Genomic DNA, 22,917 nt, shown 5'->3' with positions numbered 1-22,917 from the left:
CTTTAGTGTTAATTTTGGCAACACAGAGAACAAAAACAGGCACGCTTTCATCCCGAGGAGCAAAGCTGAGCAAGACTTTGAATGAGAAAGAGTAAATGATGAAGCCTTTATTACAAGGGAAAAGATTAATAGCCAATATATTTTGCTATTCTTTTTAAAATTAGAGCCTACTTTTTTTCCAGATTGGATTGATTATTAAAATAGTTTCCCCGGCAAGATGGAAACAGACCTACACATGAGTACTATATTCTGCTTTTATGCCAGAATCCTGCTGCATTGACATAGAATCACAGAATCATTGAGAGCCTGAAGGAATCTTTGACGTCATTTCCCTTCTCAGATGAGGAAACAGCGCAGAGTGGTAATTGTGTTCTGCTGGGAGAGACTGGGCGCTTAGCAAAATACCTCCTGAATGCCTTTGTATGTGGGGAATTTGCCGATTAGAAATTAGTACAGTCGCAGAACCGCGCTTGGAAGTAGGCTGCTTCGACTCATGAACTTGATTGGAGTCGAAGGTAACTCTTCAATCCAGAGTACAGATTAAATTGGCATTTACAAGGAAGAGTTGTGTTTAAAAATAAACAGGAGGCGCAGTCGGTTAAGCGTCCGACTTCAGCCAGGTCACGATCTCGCGGTCCGTGAGTTCGAGCCCCGCGTCAGGCTCTGGGCTGATGGCTCGGAGCCTGGAGCCTGTTTCCGATTCTGTGTCTCCCTCTCTCTCTGCTCCTCCCCCGTTCATGCTCTGTCTCTCTCTGTCCCCCAAAAAAAAAAAAACAAAAAAAAACAAAAAAAAACGTTGAAAAAAAAAAAATAAACAGGAAAACAGGGTAATTTAAACATAATGCTGGTGCTTGAAAAAAATGGGTTATTTGAAGAAGGTTAAGATAGAAGATGGGCTTCGGGGTATTTTCAGTGTTGTAGTTTATTATCATGTAGTTCACCTGGAAGAACTATGGCTGTCTGTTGTTTGTTTGTTTGTTTGTTCTTTAACGTGTATTTATTTTTGAGGGGGGGGAGGGGCAGAGAGAGAGGGAGACACAGAATCTGAAACAGGCTCCAGGCGCTGAGCTGTCAGCACAGAGCCCGACGCGGGGCTCGAACCCACGGACAGCAAGATCGTGACCTGAGCCGAAGTCGGTCGCTCAACCGACTGAGCCACCCAGGCGCCCCAATGGCTGTCCTTTTCTTACGGTCGTGTGAAGATGGGGACTTTAAGATGGAAGGAAATGGTATGCTTGCTCTTCTAGTTAGGTATCTTTTGGAAAGCTGCAGTTATCATCTGGGAAGAGATGGGTATAAATTGTCGTGCAAGTCGTGTCTTCCTAGGCTCTGTGTTGCCCTCCCTCATATGCAGAGACTGAGGAGTCCGGAGAACCCAGATTAATGACTGAAAAAAAAAAAAGGCATTTATAAAGAACAGAGCTTTATTACAGTACTTTTTTTTTTTTTTTTTTTTTTTGGCACACAAATAGAACCAAGATAGGAACCACTTTGCAAGGCGAGTGCCTAAAGGTATTGAATATATAACAGGCTCTCAAATATATTTCTTGAAAGGATGAATTATGTGAGCGAGCATTTTTTTTTTTTAAATAATTCCAGCTAAAGGAACTGGCCAGAAGTTGGAAGGGAAAATAGAGAGGGGGGTTTCAACAGTAAAATCGCACGCTTGGGGTACAGATATCACTGAGGTGGAAATAACTAGCTGTAGATACTGAGGGACGAAGAAAGTCAGCACGGGCGTGATTTCTACCTGTCGTGCCAGATGCCCCTTGTCAACTGCCTGGGCAGTTGTTCCAGTTGCCAGTTTGTTTCCCACGGTGGCACAGAACTGATTTTCTGACACCAACATGTCACGTGATTCCTCCGTATAAACACACGCAGAGGTTCCCCATCAGCATCAAGAATTGGACCGAAGCCTCTGGTCAGGCAGGACCTGGCTCCCGTTTTTCTTGCTAGCCTGCTCCAGCTGTGCCCAGGTGTGCCCCGCTCCCCGGGGAAGGGGGGTGCTACCCCACACCTGCTATCCCGCCTCTGCCGGGCTCCCCACCTTCTCCCCGTGACCCTGGGCGGGCGGTCTCCTCTGTCCTCATGCTTCTCAGCTGACCAGTACCTTAAATGAAAGCGGTGTCCAAATGTTCACTGAGGCATCGAGCTTTAATGTCGAATGCTCTTAAAAGCAAAGAGGTTTGCTTACAATGGGAATATTTTCATGTCTTCTCGGAGTTGCAGTTTATTTACCAGGAACTTACGGAATGCTTCCTCTGTCCAAGGCACCGTGCTTGGTCTTATCCGAGTTATTTTGGATTTGACAAATGTCCCCTGAGGATTGTACTTAAATGGATGTTTGTAAGAAGGTAAAAGCTGAAGTGAAACCTACTTACCCCTTCTTTTTGGAACAACAGGACAGAATTGTGGTCCAGAAAGAATTTGCTAGTCTGCAAAGGAGCCATGAGTTGTCTTTATTGAATGCGTACAGAACTAATTCTGACAATAGAAAAATCCATCCCATAAATTATAGGCAAGTAACAATTCATAGTTTATACACAGTGTGGTAGTTTCTGTAGATTATGGTGACCCACAAGATTTTGGCAGTATTTACGTTCCCTTGTTTTCTTCTTTGACTGTAAATGTGGTCCAGTTGTTGGAAGAATTTTCTAGTATTTTAATTAAGAGTGATTAGCTGGCTCATTAAGCAGGTCTTTATATAAAAGAGCCATAGAAAATCATGGTAAACTTGAATGATGTGTTGTATTGATACCTATGATTCCTTTAATACAGATCTTAAATGTGTGTCCTAAACCTCACTTAATATATAATTACTTTCCTGTGGTAACTGCTGTGTTTGGGTGCTCTGTTGTTGATGAAATTAATAAAGGGAGTCTTAGAAATTGCACGGTTAAGTATTATTCGGTCTCTTGTTATTTTGTTTGAAATTATTTAGCAAGATACAAGAGGGAAGTCGCAATCCTTTAAATACCCTGAGAAATTCCTAGGATTACAGTGTTATCAATGGCCATTTATTCATTCATTCATTCATTCATTCAACAAACACTTGCTGGGTGTGTGATGTATTCTCTGCATTATTCTAGGCATCGGAAATCTAGTAGGAACGTAGCATTCAGATGTTGTTCTTTTACGGAGCTCTTAGTCAAGTGGGCGAGACAGACAGTGAACACACAGACACACGCACACACACTCAGACAGTGAAGAGAGTAGCTTGCTGAGATTCTGGTACCAGTTCAGGTGTGCGTGTGGGTTTTCCACATCACCAAGCAGTTCTCCAACACAAGCGGACTGTCCTACAGTTCAGCTGATTTCTGATATCATCTTCCCGGAGATAGCATCAGATCCCACAGGTTTTACCTGAATTCTTTGGGATTTGGCAGATGTTCCCTGAGGACTATGCTTAAATGGATGTTTGTAAGAAAATAAAGCCGGAGTAAAACCTGTTTACCCCTTCGTTTTAGAACAATATGAATTATGGCGGCTCAGAAACAATGTGTTCGCCCACAAAGTATCTGTGAGTTTGCTCACTCCTGTAAGATTGCCCCCCTTCCAAGCCGACCAAAAGCCCAAATTGTCACCTGTGCTTCTGACTGACCGGCTATAAATTGGTTTCCATGAGTCCTCCTTGGATTCAGTTAACTTGCTCATAGAACTCAGGGAAACACTTTATTTATTAGAGTGCTGGTTTATTATCCAAGGATACAACTCAGAAGAGCTGATGGGACGAAGTGCAGGGAAGGGGCTCGGACCTTCCATGACCCTTCCTGAGCACACCCCTCTTCCCCAAATACCCACGTGTTCACCAGCGTGGAAGTTCTCTGGACCCCATCCTTTGGGTTTTCAATGGAGGCTTCGTTACGGAAACGTAATTAAATCATTGGCCATTGGCCACTGATTCAACCTGCAGCCCCTCTCCCCTCCCTGGAGGCTGGCGGTAGGACTGCAAGTTCCATCTCTAGTCACAGTTAGTCTCCCGGCCACCAGCTCCTCCCCTCCCCCTTCCCTCGGTCTGTCCCTAGTTTCAGGTCAAAAAGCCACCTGATTAACATAACAAAAGACACCTTATCTCTCTCCTCACCTAGGAAATTCCCCCTGGTTTTAGGAGCTCTGTGCAAGAAATGGGGATAAAGACCAAATATGCATTTACTCTAAATCACATATCAGACTCGGGTAACAGGAGAGAGTCTCTCTTGTAGCGTTGGGACAGCAGTACATCGGGTGGTCAGGACAGGGCTCCCTGAGGAGGTCCCGCCTTAAGCTGAGACCCAAAGGAGGAGAAGCCAGTCCAGCAAAGGCCTGTGCAGGGAGCATCCCAGAAGCTCAACACACGCAGAGGCCCCAGTGCAGAAAAAGCTTGTGATCAGAGAACAGAGGAGGTTGTGAGCGTGGCAGAGGGAGAGGGTGGGGAACTGGGAGGGTGACCGTCCCAGAGGTGGGTGGACAGGCCCAGACCCTGACCCTGCCACTGCAGGCCTGGTGAAGGGATCCTTCTCTGGGGCGCTGTGCGCAGTCACTACAGGACGTTCTGCAGGGCGGGGGCATGTTTTCTGTTTTTCTAAGACCTGGCTGTCCTGTGAGGAAAGCAGTGTCAGGTCAGAGGGAAAAGTGACAGTCATCCAAGCCATCCCAATGGGTCAAGGGAGAGCATGGTGCTTTGGAGGACAGGTAGCACTGGACATAGAGCAGAGGAGCCCATCTAGGGAGCACCTGAGCCCCGGGGTAGACAAGGATTGCCTATGGGCTTGGGGACCTGCAGGGAGTGGAAAATAATTTGTCTTAGTGCAATTTAAAAAATGAGGTGACGAGATAGTCACTTAGAGCCTCCAGATTCCATTCCGTTCTGTACCCGGAGTGAAAAGTTATGGCGCATATATTCAATATTGTCGCAACACTGAGCTTTTTCGAAGCAAATGCAATTCAGACGCACTTGAAGCATGCTGGCCCTTGTAGTTGGCGACGAAGAATGAAAAGAAATTAACTTAGAAGATAGCAGTTCAACTAAACAGATCATTTTAGCTAAAAGCATAAGGACAAGAGTGGCCTGAACTCAAGCGGTCCGTTTGCTAACAGCCCTATCTTTTCTCTGGAGACTGCAAGTTCCCTGTATCCTCTACAAGACTAGAAGGGAGACCTACATTCAAAAAACAAAGATCATATTTAGTGGTTTTGTATCCCTGGTCTTCTGAGAAGCCCTTAATCGTGATAGGCAAGGTTCAGAAGGTGTTCAGCTCCCAAATGGATTCCGGGTCGGAAGGTGCCGGAATCTGCACTGATCTCCCCCGTGGCCCGCTGACCCCAGATGCCTTAGCCAACTGAGCAAGAACCTAGCCTCAGTGCCCCAGCCTCTCCTGCAGGAGGCTGAGGGAGAGAGAAGGACTTCCAGAAGAGATCTTTCCGGAGGCTGTGGCTGAGCTACAGGGGCTGCTGTGGGGAGGGGGGATTTGAATGGGAAGAGCTCCAGACTCCCACCTCCCCTGCACCTCACCACTACCACCGGTTCATCTATTACGCCTGAGCCTTTAGAATTAACTTGGTTTGAACAGAGGGTACAATAGGTTTTAAGAAGATATATACTGACGGTGCCTGGGTGGCTCAGTCAGTTAAGTGTCAGACTCTTGGTTTCAGCTCAGGTCACGATCTCAAGGTTCGTGAGTTCGAGCCTTGCGTTGGGCTCTGTGCTGACAGTGGGGAGCCTGCTTGGGATTCTCTCTCTCTCTCTCTCTCTCTCTCTCTTTTTCTCTTCCTCTCTCTCCCCCTCCCCCCTCAAAATAAATAAACTTAAAAATATATGCGCTGTTCTAGGCAGTCGCACACTTGCCTACTGAGATGGTCCCAGCCCTCATTTTTGAGCCACCAGTATGAGTTGAGCTTTAGCAGCCAGCAAGTGATGCTCATACCCCCAGTGGCAGCCAAAATTCCGCGTTCTCACTTCTACCCACTGCTACCCCACCGAATGTTTGCAGGAGGCCTGTCTTCGTGATTCTTCTCTTTCTGTTCCATTGGTCCCCAAAGCTCATGTATTCTGGTCAGTTCTGCCTTCTGCTGTTCTCTCCTTCTGGGTCTGGGTATTCCCCACTCGCTTTGACCACTCTTCTCCGCCCTGTCTTGGAGAGCACGGAGCCACGGCAGCCACTGACTGGAGCCCCGAACTGAGCTGGGCTTGGTGGGAGGGGTGGGGCCTCCAGGCTTTGACTCCGGCTTCCCGCTGCCTCATCCCTGCACCTGTTAGGCTTAACCCCCCTCTGGGGGTTTTCATTCCCGGGCCCCGTTGCCTGGTTCCATCCATCAACCCTTTTCCCATCTAGTCCATCCAAGCACGTTCAGGTTCTTTCTCGAAGGGCCTCTGGGTTCCCAGCAAACCAGGAATCGCGGCTGGGCACAGCTTTGAGTGCCCGACAGTGAGGAGCTGGCCCACCCCAGAGGGTCCTGACACGCTCCCAGGAGGGCACTGCCCAGTGCCACAGGCTGACCCGAGCCTGGGTTCTGGCCAGCATCTGGGAGTTTATTACATGGGAGAAATCAGGCCCAGGAAACAAAAAAGGAGAGATTATGTAAATACGTGTGGGAAGTCAGCTCAGAAGCTCCCAGATCCTCTGCTGCTAACTTTACCCTCTTTCTGTGGGGCCCTTTTGCACGCGACACCCTACCGAGCCCCAGGTGGCACCTTCAGGCTTTCCTGCTCTTCCAGCCTCTCCCTCCGCTGGGGCCCCAGCCCCACCCCAGAGATCTTGCCGGGGAATCCTAGGAATCCTCGGAACATAACTTGAAACGCACCACACTGCGACACAAAGGCCGCAGAAGTGAAGACAGAGCCTCACGGTGCACGTTGATGCGCTTCACGAACCGTCGTCAGCCCCTCGCGGCTGGGTCTTCAGCCTGTCCTCCGCCACCGATTCTTCCAGTTGCAGACACGGGCAGGAGGCCACAGGGTCCCTTGCGGATGGTGATCTGCGTTCTCCTGCTCCCTCCAGTCCATCCGGCTTCTGAAAGTCACATCTGACTTTGTCGTTCCCGAAATTCCTTCCGTGGCTCACCCTCCCTCACAGGGTGAAGGCCTCGCGTGCTCAGCTGTCCCCGCGTGGTGGCCCGGTGCCCTTCCCCACTCCTCCCCAGAAAGCAGCTGCTTACAAGTCCTTCCCCCCCCCCCCCCACACCTCCCAGTCCCCAGGCACCTGATTCAGGCTGCACATCCTTGGGGAAACCTCTCACTTCCAGCTTCTAAGCACCCCCTCCCCTCACCCCCCACCCCCGCCCCCGGTGCTGCTGCACCACCGCCCTGTCCCCTCTGTCCCAGAGTCTGTCATTCAGCCTTCTGTGGAGAACGGTGGACTTGGGTCTAGTCGCCTGTCTCCTCCCCTTACTCCTTGAGAGCAGAGATGATCTGGGGAGGGGAGCTCACTCCCTCTCCCAAGGAAATCCCAAGCCCCCAGCAGATGGCTGACACGTGAAGAGCCACTCAACATTTGAATGAATGAATCCTCACGTTTCCCCAAGTGCATTTGTCAAGATGGGAATGGCAGTTCTTAAATAAACCGGCTCCGAGTTAATAAAAACAGAGCTCATTTTTCAGCCTCGTGTCGTACGCCCTTCAGCTGTAAGTCTGTTGAAAGGAGATCTCAGGTTTTAGAGGCAGGTTCTGTTTGCCGAGGCCATTGGAGCTTCCACTGCTCGGGGGGCATCCTTCCACCTGAGGGGCATCCGCTGTGTGGCCGTAACAAGCTTCAGCGTTCGGAGCTGATCGTCCTCATGATACAGGGAACCAGGAAGGGTCATGGTGTGCGCGTGTGTATGTGTGTGTGTGCGCGCGCGTGCATGTGACAAAAGGCTGGGTCTTTTAATGAACTGCTTCCTTGCAAATTGTCTTTCTGCAGGTGATGTGTCACCAATCAGCATGTCTCCCATCAGTCAATCTCAGTTCATTCCACTCGGGGAAATCCTTTGCTTGGCCATCTCAGCAATGAACTCCGCGAGAAAACCTGTCACCCAGGAAGCACTGATGGAGCATCTGACCACGTGTTTCCCAGGTAATGGGAAGAGAATGTAGCACTTTCCAAACAGACATGTGTGCTGGTCGCTCTGGGACCTCATGTGGACCGTGGTGCCTCTCATTGAAATGTAATAGAAAAAAGAATGTTTTGCCAAAACTGGCCAGAAACGTTCCTTAGGGCTGTAATTAGAAATCAAATCATCTCTGTTACTTCAAAACTAACGTGCCGTCTCCAGGTGATAGTGTAATGCTCTTTTTAAGGGGCACTGAGAAGAAGAAATACAGTCAGGATGCGTGAAGAATTCTGGCAAAACCCACCAACGTTCTAGTCAACTTCAACATAACCTTTATTTTTTAAAAAAATTTTAGTGTTTATTTATTTTTGAGAGAGAGAGAGACAGAGACAGAGCATGAGCAGGGGAGGGGCAGAGAGAGAGGGAGACCCAGAATGCGAAGAAGCAGGCTCCGGCCTCCGAGCTGTCAGCACAGAGCTGGATGCGGGGCTCAAACTCACGTACCGTGAGATCATGACCTGAGCCGAAGTCAGACGCTTAACCGACTGAGCCACCCGTGACGCATGGGAGGGTGTCGGAAAAGGTTAGTCCCAAGGGATTACCCTAGAGCGATAGTAAGGACAAACAAACAAAAACATATCTTGCATGCTTGTGTCATGGCCTGATGAGTTTTAATAATAGGATATTTGATAAATTAGTTAAGATCTCATTTTAAAGGAAAAAAATAAAATGTTTCCTTGTCTCTTAAATATTATAATAAGAAGACAATAGTCCAGCTGCCCTACCAACGGCATTTGGTGCCTCTGGCACCAGAAGACGTTAGGAATAGTGATAAGCTAAAGACAGCGTGACCTGTCTCAAGGGGGGCAGCCCGGTCCTCAGCTCCCGTGTATTGCCCCCCCCCCCCAAAAAACGTCAAACCCTGCCAGAGCTTCAAATCTACTGCTTTTTCAAGAGACTCTGGAAACTCTGTAGAATCTGTGACATCTGTAGATTTCCTTAGCTATTGGCAGTTACGTGTGTGTTGGGTGTGTGTGTACATTTTAACACACGGGTGCCCATGACTTGCAAGTCAAATAAAGCACATTATCGGGCCACCAGTTTGGCAGCTTGGACTCGACATGTACCTAGATGGAAATAGAGCTTACCCAAAAAATGAACTCTCGACATAGTTTTCATCCAACCTAGAAGGGACCTTGGTGAAACAGAAGCTGTGGACTGTATCAGTTCCCTTTTGCCACCAAAATGCCAGGTAACAATCACAGGTCATGGATGGCATACGGCAGTGAACGTTTGTTCAGCTCATGTGTCTGGGGATTCTCCGGGAGTCAGCGGATCCAGACTGGACCTGCCCAGGTGGCCCTGCTCCACCTGTACCCCATCCTCTTTGGAAAAGGGGACAAGCAGTGGCAAGTTCTGCTAACGAGGACGACAGAGGCCACAAGAGAACAAGTTTGGTTATACAGAGGCTCTTCAGCCCTTCGGTCACACCACACCCACTGACATTTCATTGGCCAAAGCAAACCTGGCCGAACTCAAGGTCGCGGTGTAAGAAAATGCACCCCACCCATGGCAGAGGGCAAGAGGAATACTTCTGGTTTTTTTTTTTTTTAATGTTTATTTATGTATTTTGAGAGAAAGCACCCACATGTGAGTTGGGGAGGAGCAGAGAAAGAGAGGGGGAGAGAGAATCCCATGTTGTCAGCACAGTCCCTGAAGCGGGGGTTGAACTCACAAACCGTGAGATCCTGACCTGAGTGGAGATCAAGAGCTGGTCACCTAACTGACTGAGACTCCCCACTTTTCCTTTTGCCCCGAAGGACAAATCCCAGTGATTTTTTTGGGGGGGGGGGCAATACACGGGAGCTGAGCTGTCCCAGTGATTTATTTCCTCCTTCTTCAGTTTTCTAATTAACATGTTTGGAAATTATGTGTGCTGTTTAAAAGCACCCACATGTGAGTTGGGGAGGAGCAGAGAAAGAGAGGGGGAGAGAGAATCCCATGTTGTCAACTCATGATTTATTTCCTCCTTCTTCAGTTTTCTAATTAACATGTTTGGAAATTATGTGTGCTGTTTAAAAACTCTAACACAGACCGACCGACCTTTTGCAACCTATAAATTACCTTAAATTTTCTAACATTATCTCTGAATACTCTTCACTGTCTGATCGTCTTTCTTTGTTAATTTTCAGGCAAACCCTTTTCCTTTCAGTAGCAAGATAAACAGAGTGCCAGGTGAGAGCAATCTAAGGGGACAGATGTGGTTCACAGATGTAATGCTCTTGTGAAGAAAGACCCTTCTTGGTGGCCTTGTACCTGGTTGGCCTCTTCTGACATCAAACTTCCCCACAGCTTTTGAAATCTGTTTTTATGTAGCTTCGTGAGAGATCACCTAGCTTTTCCAAAATTGGTTACATCTCTCCCATTACTGGGCTATGAAATAGAGAATGGAAAGAACACAGAGCCGGTATGTAAGAGTAAATTGTGAAAAAGAGCAAAATAAAGTAGTAAATTGCCAAGCAGTTGATTACAATATCACTAAGTTGGAATACTTTCGTAGAGAAATCCATAGGTCACCTGTACTTAAAAGAACGACTGCTTTGCTAGCTTTTATGGCATGTGAATTTAGATCTCAATGCCTTGTCATCAGATGGGCCGAGGGGAGCGAACTTCACCTTTTTCAGCTTTGTGACACTGATGACTAACGGGTCAACCCCACGTTGCAGGGGCGCTGTACAAATCTGAGTCTGGGGCAGGGGTTGGCAAACCATGGGTGCAAGCAAGCTAAGTGTGGCCCACCACTTACGCTTGTAAATAAAGTTTTATTTGGAACTTTGTTAGAACACAGCCTTGCCTATTTGTTTATGTATTGTCTTTAGCTGCTTATGCGGCAGTTACAGAATTGAGTAGTTGCAGCTGGGAGATCAGAGGCCTCACAAAGTAATATAATTACATTCTACCTCTTTAGAGAAAAAGTTTGCTGACCACTGGTTTAGGGCGTGGTAGTAATGATTTAAAACTTTGTTCAGCAGTAGTTCCATATTTTATTTTACTTTATGATGTTTATTTATTTTTGAGAGAGAGAAAGGCAGAGGTGAGTGGGGGAGGGGCAGAGAGCGAGAGGGAGACACGGAATCTGAAGCAGGTTCCAGGCTCCAAGCTGTGAGCCCAGAGCGTGATGCGGGGCTCGAACTCCCAAACCATGAGATCATGACCTGAGCTGAAGTCAGACGCACAATCGACTGAGCCACCCAGGTGCCCCATGACTGTTTACTTTTATATAGCTTACTGCCTGAAAATAAAGTTTTGACTTTAACTTAATACTTAATGTCATTAAAACATTTGAACTCTCATATTTAATGCATATGTTATACGTAAAAAGAATAGTCTAGATTTGGGCCTCCATTACTGTTTTGTAATAAAAGAATATGTAAATCCATATTCTTTTTTTCTTTTTTTTTTTTTTTTAGTGTTTATTTTTGAGAGACAGAGAGACAGAGCATGAGCAGGGGAGGGGCAGAGAAAGAGAGGGAGACACAGAATCCAAAGCAGGCTCTAGACTCTAAGCTGTCAGCACAGAGCCCCAACACCAGGGCTCAAACCCACGAACCGCGAGATCATAACCTGAGCTGAGATCGGACACGCGACCAACTGAGCCACCCAGGTGCCCCTAGACACCCATATTCTAAAGAAAGTTTTTAGTGAAAAGTCTCCTAGTAAAAATGCCTGACATACTGAAATGTAAACCCTTTTATCACCTTTCTATATTAGTTGAATTTTGGAATTTCCGTTATAGAAACAAGAATTTTTCTTGAGGTATAAAAAGAATAAATGCTTCTCAGCTAAGGACTCATCACCCACCCATCCAGAAGGATCACTTAAATTGAACTAGTACTTGTTGGGTTGTTCATGATTGGATCTTCCTGGGAGGAAAGCTGACTCTCAGAGAAGGAGACCTATAGGCTGCTAATGGGGTTGAAGTTTGCTTGTGAATTTGCTAGAGAATATTAACATGTATGTGTATATATATGCATATGTATGTATATGTGTATATGTATATGTATATATGTACATATATAATATATATTATATATACATTTAACATACATGTATATGTGTATATTATTATATATGTATATGTACATATATACACATATATACATATATATATATATATAATATTCTGTCTCCCATCTCATCCCCTTACACTGGTTCTTGCTAAATTCTCCCTCAGCCAGTGTTCTTCACAAATGAGAAGAAATAATCCAGAGAAGCCCATTGAAAGTTTCCATCTAAAATGCTTAACATACAGAAGGTATACATAAGCGCTCCATTCCAACGATTTTCGGATTTGTGGCATTAAAGGGATATGTAAGTCTAAGTAACCTCGCGTTGTCATGCAGTGTTATTAGATCTGTTTTTGCTTTGGAAGATGTAAAAGTGTGGAAAAGGAGAGAAGTCGGGTGTCAGCCTTATGTGGATACAGAGTTTATCTTTTTGTTCTTTAAGCCCTCAAAATCCAAGTTCATGATGAACTTTGGGAACAGAATCTGGAAGCGGTTGAATGCGCAAACTTCGAAAAGTACCCATCACGGCCATCTCTCTGTCCCAGGGAAGCCCTGCAGACCTCTCATGGAAGTCTGGATTTCACAGACAACTGAAGATGCAGTCATTATACTGGGGCTTCATAATAAAATAAGCATCATAAATATCAGTGACTTTCAGTTAAAGCCTTGAAGACTCACAGGTAGAAGTGTGGAAGGTTGATTGGACAGGGCATGTTTCCAGCTTGTGTTTTCAAATTAGACATCCCTTGACCGATACACGTGAGGATCGAAGACACGAAGACTTCATTCTGTAATACCGTCACAGTTTTGGTTTGTAGTAACAGCTGTTCTTCCGGATTATGCCTCAGCTTTCCTTTATAATGACAGCATAGTAACCTGGGCAGTCGTGAACTCGTATAAACGAGGCTTGCCGTGTTCTGGAAAAACTTGTTTCTCTTCCAGTGTTGACTGCAAGCAAGCTACTATGTAAGACACAGATTTCAGTATGGGTTTGATATCCAGATTGCTATGCCCCACAACCCAAGTGGGCATCATTTGTGCCCACGGTGTGAATACGGTCTCATCTGGGGAGTTTTAGTCTGTGTCAGTATGAATGGTGCCCCCAGACCTGTCCAGCAGGAGGCCCTGGTTGTTAGTGGGGTGTAGAAGCTCTTTTAAGTTGCTTCTCTTATATGCAAGCATTTTTTATTTCATGACGGCACTCAAGAATTTCATATATATGGTTTGGGTTCTATCGCTAATTCATATGAAGTTCATTTTGTGCAGAAACTATCATAAAAATTTTAAAAATTGTTATTATACCAGCCTTGAAGCCATTTGCATAAAAACCAGAGTACTTCTCTCAAGAGCAGAGCCCTAGACTAAAGGGAAACTATGCAGCTCAAACATTAAATAATTATACTAAACAATACATTATTCATAAGCAATGTTGCCTTTCCCACCTCGCCACTACGGATGCCTTCTGAATATGGTAACACAGACGGACGTGTATGTTACATCGCATTCATCGACTCTCTCCCAGGCCGTTACTAATGCTTTCATATCCCACTTTTGTAGTTTTGGAAGGATTGGGGGAGCCTAAACTTAGTTTACCTGCTGTTTTAGGTTGCTACAGAATGTTCTTAGGAGGTAATCTGGGTTTCCATGGATCCTGCCCCAAAGTTGAGACTATATGGTTCATGTTCATGGAGCCCCCAGTATATGTCAGGCACTGCTTTACATATCTTAAGCTCATTTTTAGAAATTTTAAGTTTATTCATTTATTTTGAAAGAGATAGTGAGTGGCAGAGGGGCAGAGAGAGAGAGAGAGAGGGAGAGAGGGAGATACAGAGTCCCAAGCAGGCCCTGCACTGTTGGCACAGAGCCCGACTCGGGGCTGGAGCCCACAAACTGGGAGATCATGACCTGAGCTGAAGCCAAGAGTCGGACGTGTAACTGACCGAGCCACCCCAGGCGCCCCTGCCTTAAGCTCATTTAAACTCACAACTACCCTACGAGGGTACATGGGGATATTATCCACATCCCGATGACCATGGACAGAGGCTCAGAGAGGTTAGGTAAGTTACCTAAGGTGATAACCAGCAATACTCATTTTCTAGCATAACCCTAACCAAGTACAGGTGGCTTAAACAACAGAAATGTATTTTCTTACAGTTCAGGAAAGCGCAAAATCAAGGTATCAGCAGAGTTGGTTGGTTCCTTCGGAGGTCTGTGAGTTCAGAACATTTCTACCAGTGTTTCTTCACATGGTCTTCTCTCTGTGCACGTCTCTGTGCCCACTTGCCCCTTTTTAGAAGAACATTCGTCGTGTTGGAGTAGAGTCTACCCTGATGACCTCATTTTGACTTGTTTACCTCTGCAAAGACCCTGTCTCCAAACCAGGTCACATGCTTAGGTTTAGGGGATTAGGTCTGAATGGAGGAATGGTGTGGTGGGTGGGGTTCTGCATAATGCAGCCACTGCCACCAGGTAACAGTGATGGAGCTGGGGTTTGAGTCCAGCAGTGTGGCCCTGGGCTCCAGGCTTTCAGTCTCCACATTACACTACCTTAACTGTGTCAGGTTGAATCCCACGAAATTACATTTTTGTGGGTCAGACACGGTTGAATGTTGGCAGTATGATTCAACCTGACCTATTTCCAAATTATATCATCCAGATCAAACTAGTCAGGACTGTCGCCCTCAGTGTGCCTGGCACTGAGGAATGGACAATATCCAAGAAATAAGTAAATGTCCTCTAACCCGGAGAGTTTACTCTCTCTTAAGAATTTATACTTGTAATTCTGTCTCTTAAGAAAGACAAGGCGTAAACATGCACACAGAACCCTTTGAACACAGTATCGGCCACGGTACCAGGAAGTCTTGTCATTTTCTTCTGGAATTTCTATTCTAAGGACTATGGCATTTTCGGACTCAGTGACCAGACAGATGGAGAAGCTTCTAAGTTTTCACAAATGTATTTATTAGGGCTCTCTGGTTACGAGTTAGAAAAACTACCTCCATCCTGCTGACTTAGTCCAAGAAGGAGAACATGGTCACCCAAACTTCATCAGTAACGTAGTCACTTTCAAAACTGAAGGTAATGATTTCAGACCTGGGGGGTACATCTTGAACAATGGTCGGGTCTGATTGCCCTTTTATGTGACTTACAAAGTTAAGTTTATTAAGTAAGCTTAATCTTGAAAAGTGAGTGTATGGAGTAGCTTCAAGTGTGTATGGTGGCCTCTGTATATGTTCTATTGGTTTTTGATGATCAAGATAGCTATTTCAACCCAGTTTCCTTAGGTTTTTTTTTGTATTGAGAAAGGCTTTTCTGTAAACGTATATCATGTAAAATATTTTTCATTTTTCCATCCTTTAAAAATACTCTGCCTTTTCATGGCTCAGTTCAGGAAAGACCTTGTGACAACCGTAGCAATCTCACTGCCCCTAACTTCTGTCTCTCTTCCCGAACGCCTTTGAATCCTGCTGGCTTGCCATGTGGATGATACGTTGAAGCTTGCCAAATTCATACGATTTTGTCTTAGTTTGGGCTGCTGTAAAAAATTCCCATAGACTGGTGGCTTAAGCACCAAACATTTATCTCCCACGATCCTGGAATCTGGGAGCTCTGAGATCAAGGCACCTGCAGATTTGGTGTCTGGTGAGGGCCCTCTTCCTGGCGTGAAACTGGCCATATCCTCGCATGGCATAGGGAGGAGGGGTGGCTTGTCTCTTCCTCTTCTTACGAGGGCACATCACGAGGGCCCCATCCTCGCACCAGAGATTAGGATTTGCACATGTGAGTGTTTGGGGGGATACAAACGTTCAGTCCATAGCAGATCCTGAAAAATCGGGAACCAACGACAAGTTCCCTCTACATTCTCATGAGTGTGTTCCTTTGGTTTTAGGTGTTCCCACCCCAAGCCAAGAGATTCTACGGCACACGCTCAACACGCTGGTGCGGGAGAGGAAGATCTACCCAACTCCGGATGGCTATTTCATCGTGACCCCGCAGACTTACTTCATTACTCCTTCTCTCATAAGAACTAACAGTAAATGGTACCATTTGGATGAGAGGATACCTGACAGGTCTCAGTGTACCTCTCCGCAACCCGGAACCATAACGCCCTCTGCCTCAGGCTGCGTCAGGGAAAGAACATTGCCCAGAAACCACTGCGACTCTTGCCACTGCTGCCGAGAAGACGTGCATAGCATGCACGCCTCGACTCTGCAGAGGAAACCTGCCAAGGACTGCAAAGACCCCTATTGCCCTCCTTCACTCTGCCAGGTGCCACCCACTGACAAGAGCAAAAGTACTGTCAACTTTTCGTATAAGACAGAAACTCTCTCAAAACCGAAAGATAGTGAAAAGCAGTCCAAAAAATTTGGGCTCAAGTTATTCCGGCTAAGTTTTAAAAAAGATAAGACCAAACAGCTAGCCAATTTTTCTGCCCAGTTTCCTCCCGAGGAGTGGCCCCTGCGAGATGAAGACACGCCAACCACTATCCCTAGGGAGGTGGAAATGGAAATCATTAGGCGTATTAACCCGGACTTGACCGTGGAAAATGTCATGAGACACACTGCACTGATGAAGAAACTTGAAGAAGAGAAAGCACATCGGAGTAAAGCTGGGTCCTCTGCCCATCACAGCGGAAGAAGTAAAAAGAGTAGGACTCATCGAAAGTCCCATGGGAAGTCTCGGTCCCACAGCAAGACACGAGTGTCTAAAGGAGACCCTTCAGACGGTTCTCATCTGGATATCCCAGGTGACAGAGAGTATGACTTTTGTGATCCTCTTACCAGGGCACCCAGGGAGGGCTGCTTCATCATTGAACACAAAGGAGATAACTTCATCATGCATAGTAACACGAATGTGATTGAGTCTCATTTCCCCATGACACCAGAATGGGATGTGTCTGGGGAATTGGCCAAAAGGAGAACTGAGATGCCTTTTCCTGAACCTTCCAGGGGAAGCTCCCACTCAAAAGTGCACCGAAGCCACAGCCATACCCAGGACCGAAGGTCCAGGAATGAGAGATCCAACAAAGCCAAGGAGAGATCCAGATCGATGGATAACTCAAAGGGCCCTCTGGGTGCTTCTTCTCTAGGGACCCCTGAAGACCTGGCTGAAGGCTGTAGCCAAGACGACCAAACCCCCAGCCAGTCCTACATTGACGACAGTACATTAAGGCCCGCACAAGCAATTGGCCATCAAAGGGCTCATGTGTCATCCACGAGCTATAAAGAGGTGTGTATTCCAGAAATAGTCAGTGGCAGCAAGGAGCCTTCCAGTGCTTGTAGCCTCTTGGAGCCAGGAAAACCACCTGAGAGTTTGCCATCCTACGGGGAACTCAACTCTTGTCCAACAAAAACAGCTACAGATGACTATTTCCAGTGCAACACCTCCAGTGAGACGGTCCTCACGGCACCATCACCTCTGGGAAAGAATAAAGAGGATCATGACACTCTGACTCTGGCGGAAGGGGTGAAAAAGCTGCCTCTGTCTGATAGGCAGGCCCCACATTCTTCCAGGGAGCCTGTGGGGCACAAGGAGGAGTCACCGAAAGGGCCAGGTGGGGGCCCAGCTGTTTCGGGCGCAGTGGCAGAAGGGATCGCCAATGGACGCCTCGTCCAGCACCACAGCGCCGAGCCCAGCAGCCTGGACAAGAGGAAAGAGATATTCAGCAAAGACACACTGTTCAAACCTCTTCACAGCACCTTGTCTGTAAACAGCTATCACAAATCGAGCCTGTCCCTCCTCAAATCTCTCCCGAAGACACCTGCCGACACACTGCCAGGCCGATGCGAGAAACTGGAGCCGTCCCTGGGGACCTCGGTGGCACCAGCCATTCCTGGTTCCCAGCGTCAGCAGGAGTCCGGGGGGAACCAGGAAGCCTCTTTTGACTATTATAATGTCTCTGATGACGACGACTCTGAGGAAGGGGCAAACAAAAACACAGAGGAGGAAAAAAACAGAGATGATGTAGGCACCATGCAGTGGCTCCTTGAGAGGGAGAAGGAAAGAGACTTACAGAGGAAATTTGAGAAGAACCTCACCCTCCTTGCCCCAAAAGAAACCGACAGCAGCAGCAACCAGAGAGCCACGCATTCGGCACGCCTCGACAGCATGGACAGCAGCAGCATCACTGTGGACAGTGGATTCAACTCCCCACGGTAGGGAGAGGCATCTCTGCACACGGGCACACACACACATACACCTACCAGGGCCTGGGGCTTTATGCAAATAACTTGAAACGTTTTTTTGATTTCACAGTTTTAATTCTATGAATTAAGGGTTAAGGGTTGTGTGAGCTGTATTGTTAACAACCTGTTTCTGACTTCTTTTTCAGGAATTGAAACAAATGTTTCTGCAGCTGTAGAGATCACCAATCTGGACTGGTGGGTTGGCTCCCTCCCTCAAACTTGCATCAGGCCAATCTAACTAGGACCAACATTTTCCAGTATTTTTCTTCTATGCGTATATTGCCCCCATGCTGGTAAAAGAAGTTTGTTTGTTTTTTTTTTAGGTCCTCAAAAATAATAACTTTTTGGGTAGAATGAGTGGTCAGTAGTCAGTTGGGGGTTGGGTATAAATTAATTGACTCAAAGACAGGGTCCCTCTAGTGGGAATGACAGATCTCAACCCCCTGGGGCATCCAGATGCTTGCTGCCACTGCAGTCCTGACTCTGTGCGCCCCCTTTCCCCCCTTTGCTCATACATTTCAGATCCACAGAGAAATGGAACCTTGTGTCTCTCACAGGAAGATGAGGGGCCCTTGCTCCATTAGATCAAAACGTGTGCCCACACTTTTATGTCTCCTCCTGCAGAATTAACACAACCCATTTAGGCACTCTGATTGTAGCTGGTAATTCAGCAAAGGGTTGACAGCAGAGAGCATGTAATGCCTGACTGGCACGTCCAGAGCACTAAAGTGGTTCAGGGGATAAGAAAGCCAAAGAGCGTCTGTGCAACTTCCTTTTTTTTCTCCTTAACTCTTCCTTCTCCTCAAAGGGCAACTGGTGACCCAGTTCTTCTAAATTCTACTCCAGATTGGTGACTCTGAGATGCAGAAATACTACTGAGAGGTTGACATTTCTCATGAGTTGTGATTCCCAAGATTCTACAATATATTTTAGAATTTTAACAAGTACCCAGATACGATTATATGCTTCATATATTATTTTAATTATTAAGAATTAAATGTAGTTCTGTTGTGATTTCACTTTACTCTGGATAATTTGGGGACGGAGCATTCCCAAATCCAAATTGGGAATCGTTAATCTGTCGGTCCCATATTAGACCTTTATTATTCCTTAAAGGGCTAGTTCTTGATTATGATGATGATGATTTTTGCCTTGTAACCTTTTTTTCCAAGTTAACACGTGTGTGGAAGTCTAATGTCTAAACAAAGCACAGAGACGGTGCTCTGGCGGAAGAGGGTGTGAGGCCAGGAGCCCCACATCTCCTCTGCCTGTCCCTCCAGGAGCCCTAACTGACCTCAGGGGGCCATGGCACTCAGTGTGAAAACCACTGGTCTACCTATTAATGACTTTTCTAAAATACGACTGCTACTAAATATTTTTTAAGTCCCAAATCAAATCAAATCAAATGTATATATCCTTTTCTTTCTATTTCTATCTTCTGCTTTTTTTTCCTCTTGAGTTTCTAATAGTGGGTGCAGGAGAGGCACATTGAAGGTTTGTAGTTGACGGTAGATGTTCAAGACCATTGCTTATGGAAGGTGTGATTTATTTTGCCTGTACCTTATGTTCGACTGTTTCTTAACCATATAGACACTACCTGACCAATGCTTTGAACACCAGCTTTCAACCTTGCATAGTGCCCGCTTGGCCCCTGCACCTCCACAGAGGGAAGGCTGTGGTGCTCTAGAGATCATTGCTAAGAAGATATTGAGAATAGCTTAATGGATTCTAACTCAAAAATCTCCCACTACATAATAGTGAAAGGAAGGTTTTTGGCTTGGGGGCAGATAAATGCATATATTCACGAAATCGTTGAACCAGTCTCGCCATAGAATGTATTGTTTTATCTCTAAATTTGAAATGCAGAATACAGAACTTATGAATGGGATTATTTCTTGACATAGGCTTTATTTTCATTTCTTTAATAACATACTTAAGGTTAAACGCTTTGTCCTGGTAGGAGGTAAGATCTCTCTGAGGAGACAGCCTTCTCACATTTAGGGATGTGTCTGTCCACTACTATGAGGGAGATTTTCTCTACTGGAATATGCAGACTGCCCATAAATTTCCCGCGGTTAGATAATCTACAGAACAGTTCCTAATTTTGCCCCTTTCGTATTTAATATCCTTTGGTTAGAAGTTATGTCAAAACTTACTATACCTGTTTTTAAACTGTATTTTCTGTACACCTCAATTGATTACGTTGTTTTCTGATACACGAAGAAGGTCTGTGAAGGAGAATGGGTGAGTTATAGGGAGTTTTATTCTACGGCATGAGGAATATTTTAGCCACAGAGCATCATCAGACTACTTCTCCACTGCCGTGAGATACAGAAGTCTTAAGTGGGCCATTTATTCGAATCTTCCAGTACTTAATTCGCTGAGCAACTAAGATCCAACAACAATAACAAAACAAAAAACAAAAAAAAAGACCAAGCAAGGTGATGTCCACACTCCCAGCTTTCAGTGCTGGCTCACAAGTCATGTTCAGCCACATTTCCAAAATTCTTTAGTCCCTTTCATTGGGGACTAAAGGCTTTTGAAAAGGGGGGATTGGGGAGGGAAGGTAGAAGCTTCAACTGTGCTGGGAGATCTCATACTGAACATGAAGAATCTTGACCTCAGAGGCCTGCTATTCCAAATCTGAAGCCCAAAACTGAAGACACAGAGTGAAAATCAGAGGTAGCACAGCTTCCCGGGAGGTGTCTGCTTTGTGTACTGCGGGAGCACGCGCCTGTCGGAGCGCCAGGCCAGGGGAGGCACGCTCAGCCAGGGCACTGAGCAACCAGCGTCTTGGTTCACCTCTTCTGCTTATCAAATCCCGAAATCTTATTTCTGAGGTTGCGCTCCACTATAGCTTTCTTTTTCCAGAAAGTAAGAACTTTTAAGTGTGAGGAATATTTTTGCTGTTAACGCTCTACCTCCATCAGCTTTTTCAGGATCATGCCCAGAACCCTCATTATGAATGCTGCTCACCCTACTCATTATTACGGCAATAATGAAATATACCCCTTGGGGAAACTGGAGTACTGTATGTATTTATCACTATTAATGACTCAGGCCAAACGTGGCCAGAGGCATCTCAGAGCACCTACAGCTCCCAACTTAGATGATCTCTTGCAGTGATGTGTGTTTATGGTGTCTGGCATGCCTTAAAAGCTGGTTGAAAAAGTTTAAGCTGGTTTGAGGTCCTTTGGACTTTAAAGTGCATTGTGCCCTTTACTCACGTATGGATTCTGAAACCAACTCATCGGAGCTACTTAATTCATTAGATGCCAGATGTACAACCGAAATAATATGTATCTAGCTTTTTAATGTACAGGTTCCTTGATGAGTATTTCTTCACAATCACCCTGTGAGTAGGTGAATCCCATAACTCTCCCCATTTTAGAGATGAGGAGATCAAATACTATAAAAGGTTGCTATCACGATTTAAGAATGAAACTGAAGGAACAGGTCCGGAAATCTTTGGGGTTCTCCATGTCGATTGCCCTTTTTCCTTCCTCCGCCTCACCCCGTGCCTCAGCTGTGGTGCTAGCAAGCCACGGATGAATTTTCTTAGGGAAGGTGTAAGGCAGGTAAGTAGGTGAGTCTAGCACTTTCCATCCCTTTAGTGCTGATGTTTTGGGGTATTCTTTAGGTATGCTCAGGTCTACTGTAAGCACAATGAAAGAACTTGATTTACTTCTGTGAACATATTAACCTTCTGGGCGTGCACTTTGCAGTCAAGAAAAGTCCAGTTGTCTTTGTGGTGGTCAGTGAACAAACTTCCTTTTAAACAGTTACCTGTTTACCTGGCTCCCGGACGAGAAGCAAACTCAAGGCCACAAGGGGTTAGGATGAAATAATCCATTCTCTAGGCACTACTGCCAAAGTATAGGCAGGCCCTGCCTTCCCAGAGTTTGCGTTCACAGCCCTTCGCTTTGACGAGAGACCCTACTCATTAACGGCTTTCTTCCTCTGAAAGCAAAAATCTTCAGATTTCTTTCAGATCGCAGAAACAGGTACTAACTTGGGCCTTTCGTAAAAGTGAAGAAGTGTCATTGCGAACATTAGGAAAGCAGGTGTATCTACTTTTTAACCATTTCGGCCTCTGGAAGGTTTCATGGGAACATCCTACTGTCGGATGGTGGGAAAACCTGCGTAGGGTTCAGACAGCATTGCTATCCATTCCGATGGGAATGAAAGAGCGGTGGTGAGGCTGTCCACTTCAGTAGTTTGACCTGTTGACTGGTTCCAGCAGGCTTACATCAGGGATGGGGGCCAACTTTCAGAGAATATTTTCTAAACTTTGAATCTGTCTGGTAGGGTGGATGGATATTTTGAGCGTCCTTGTGGTGTCTTCAATCTCTTTGTAAACCAAGCTTCTTATTACCATTTTGAGGACTTTGAACCTGGAACCTGTTCAGTTCCTACCAATCAGGCCAAGTAATTTTTTTTTTTTTTTTTGGTGTTTATTTATTCTTGAGACAGAGACAGAGCATGAACAGGGGAGGGGCAGAGAGAGAGGGAGACACAGAATCCAAAGCAGGCTCCAGGCTCCGAGCTGTCAGCACATAGCCTGATGCGGGGCTCGAACCCACAAACCGTGAGATCATGACCTGAGCCGAAGTCGGATGCTCAACCGACTGAGCCACCCAGGCGCCCCTAAGTAATCT

General features: G+C 46.1%; 1 protein-coding gene across 3 annotated transcripts in view; it reads left to right on the top strand.

Annotated features, from left to right (window-relative positions):
- STOX2 (storkhead box 2) overlaps nt 1-22,917 on the top strand; it is a 117,280-nt gene that overhangs the window by 87,178 nt on the left and 7,185 nt on the right. For 2 of the 3 annotated variants that reach the window (XM_049632538.1, XM_049632539.1), the window contains exons 2-3: nt 7,878-8,030; nt 15,964-18,229. In XM_049632538.1, coding sequence (XP_049488495.1) covers nt 7,878-8,030; nt 15,964-18,229 — 2,419 coding nt within the window. Of the gene's footprint in view, nt 1-7,877; nt 8,031-15,963; nt 18,230-18,405; nt 18,455-22,917 lie in introns of all 3 variants that reach the window. The other variant, XM_049632540.1, reaches the window with a different exon arrangement.

Source organism: Panthera uncia, chromosome B1 (genome assembly GCF_023721935.1).
Source record: "Panthera uncia isolate 11264 chromosome B1, Puncia_PCG_1.0, whole genome shotgun sequence".
Taxonomy (NCBI): domain Eukaryota; kingdom Metazoa; phylum Chordata; class Mammalia; order Carnivora; family Felidae; genus Panthera; species Panthera uncia.
Note: the sequence above shows the minus strand (reverse complement) of the source record. Positions and strands in the feature narration are given on the sequence as shown.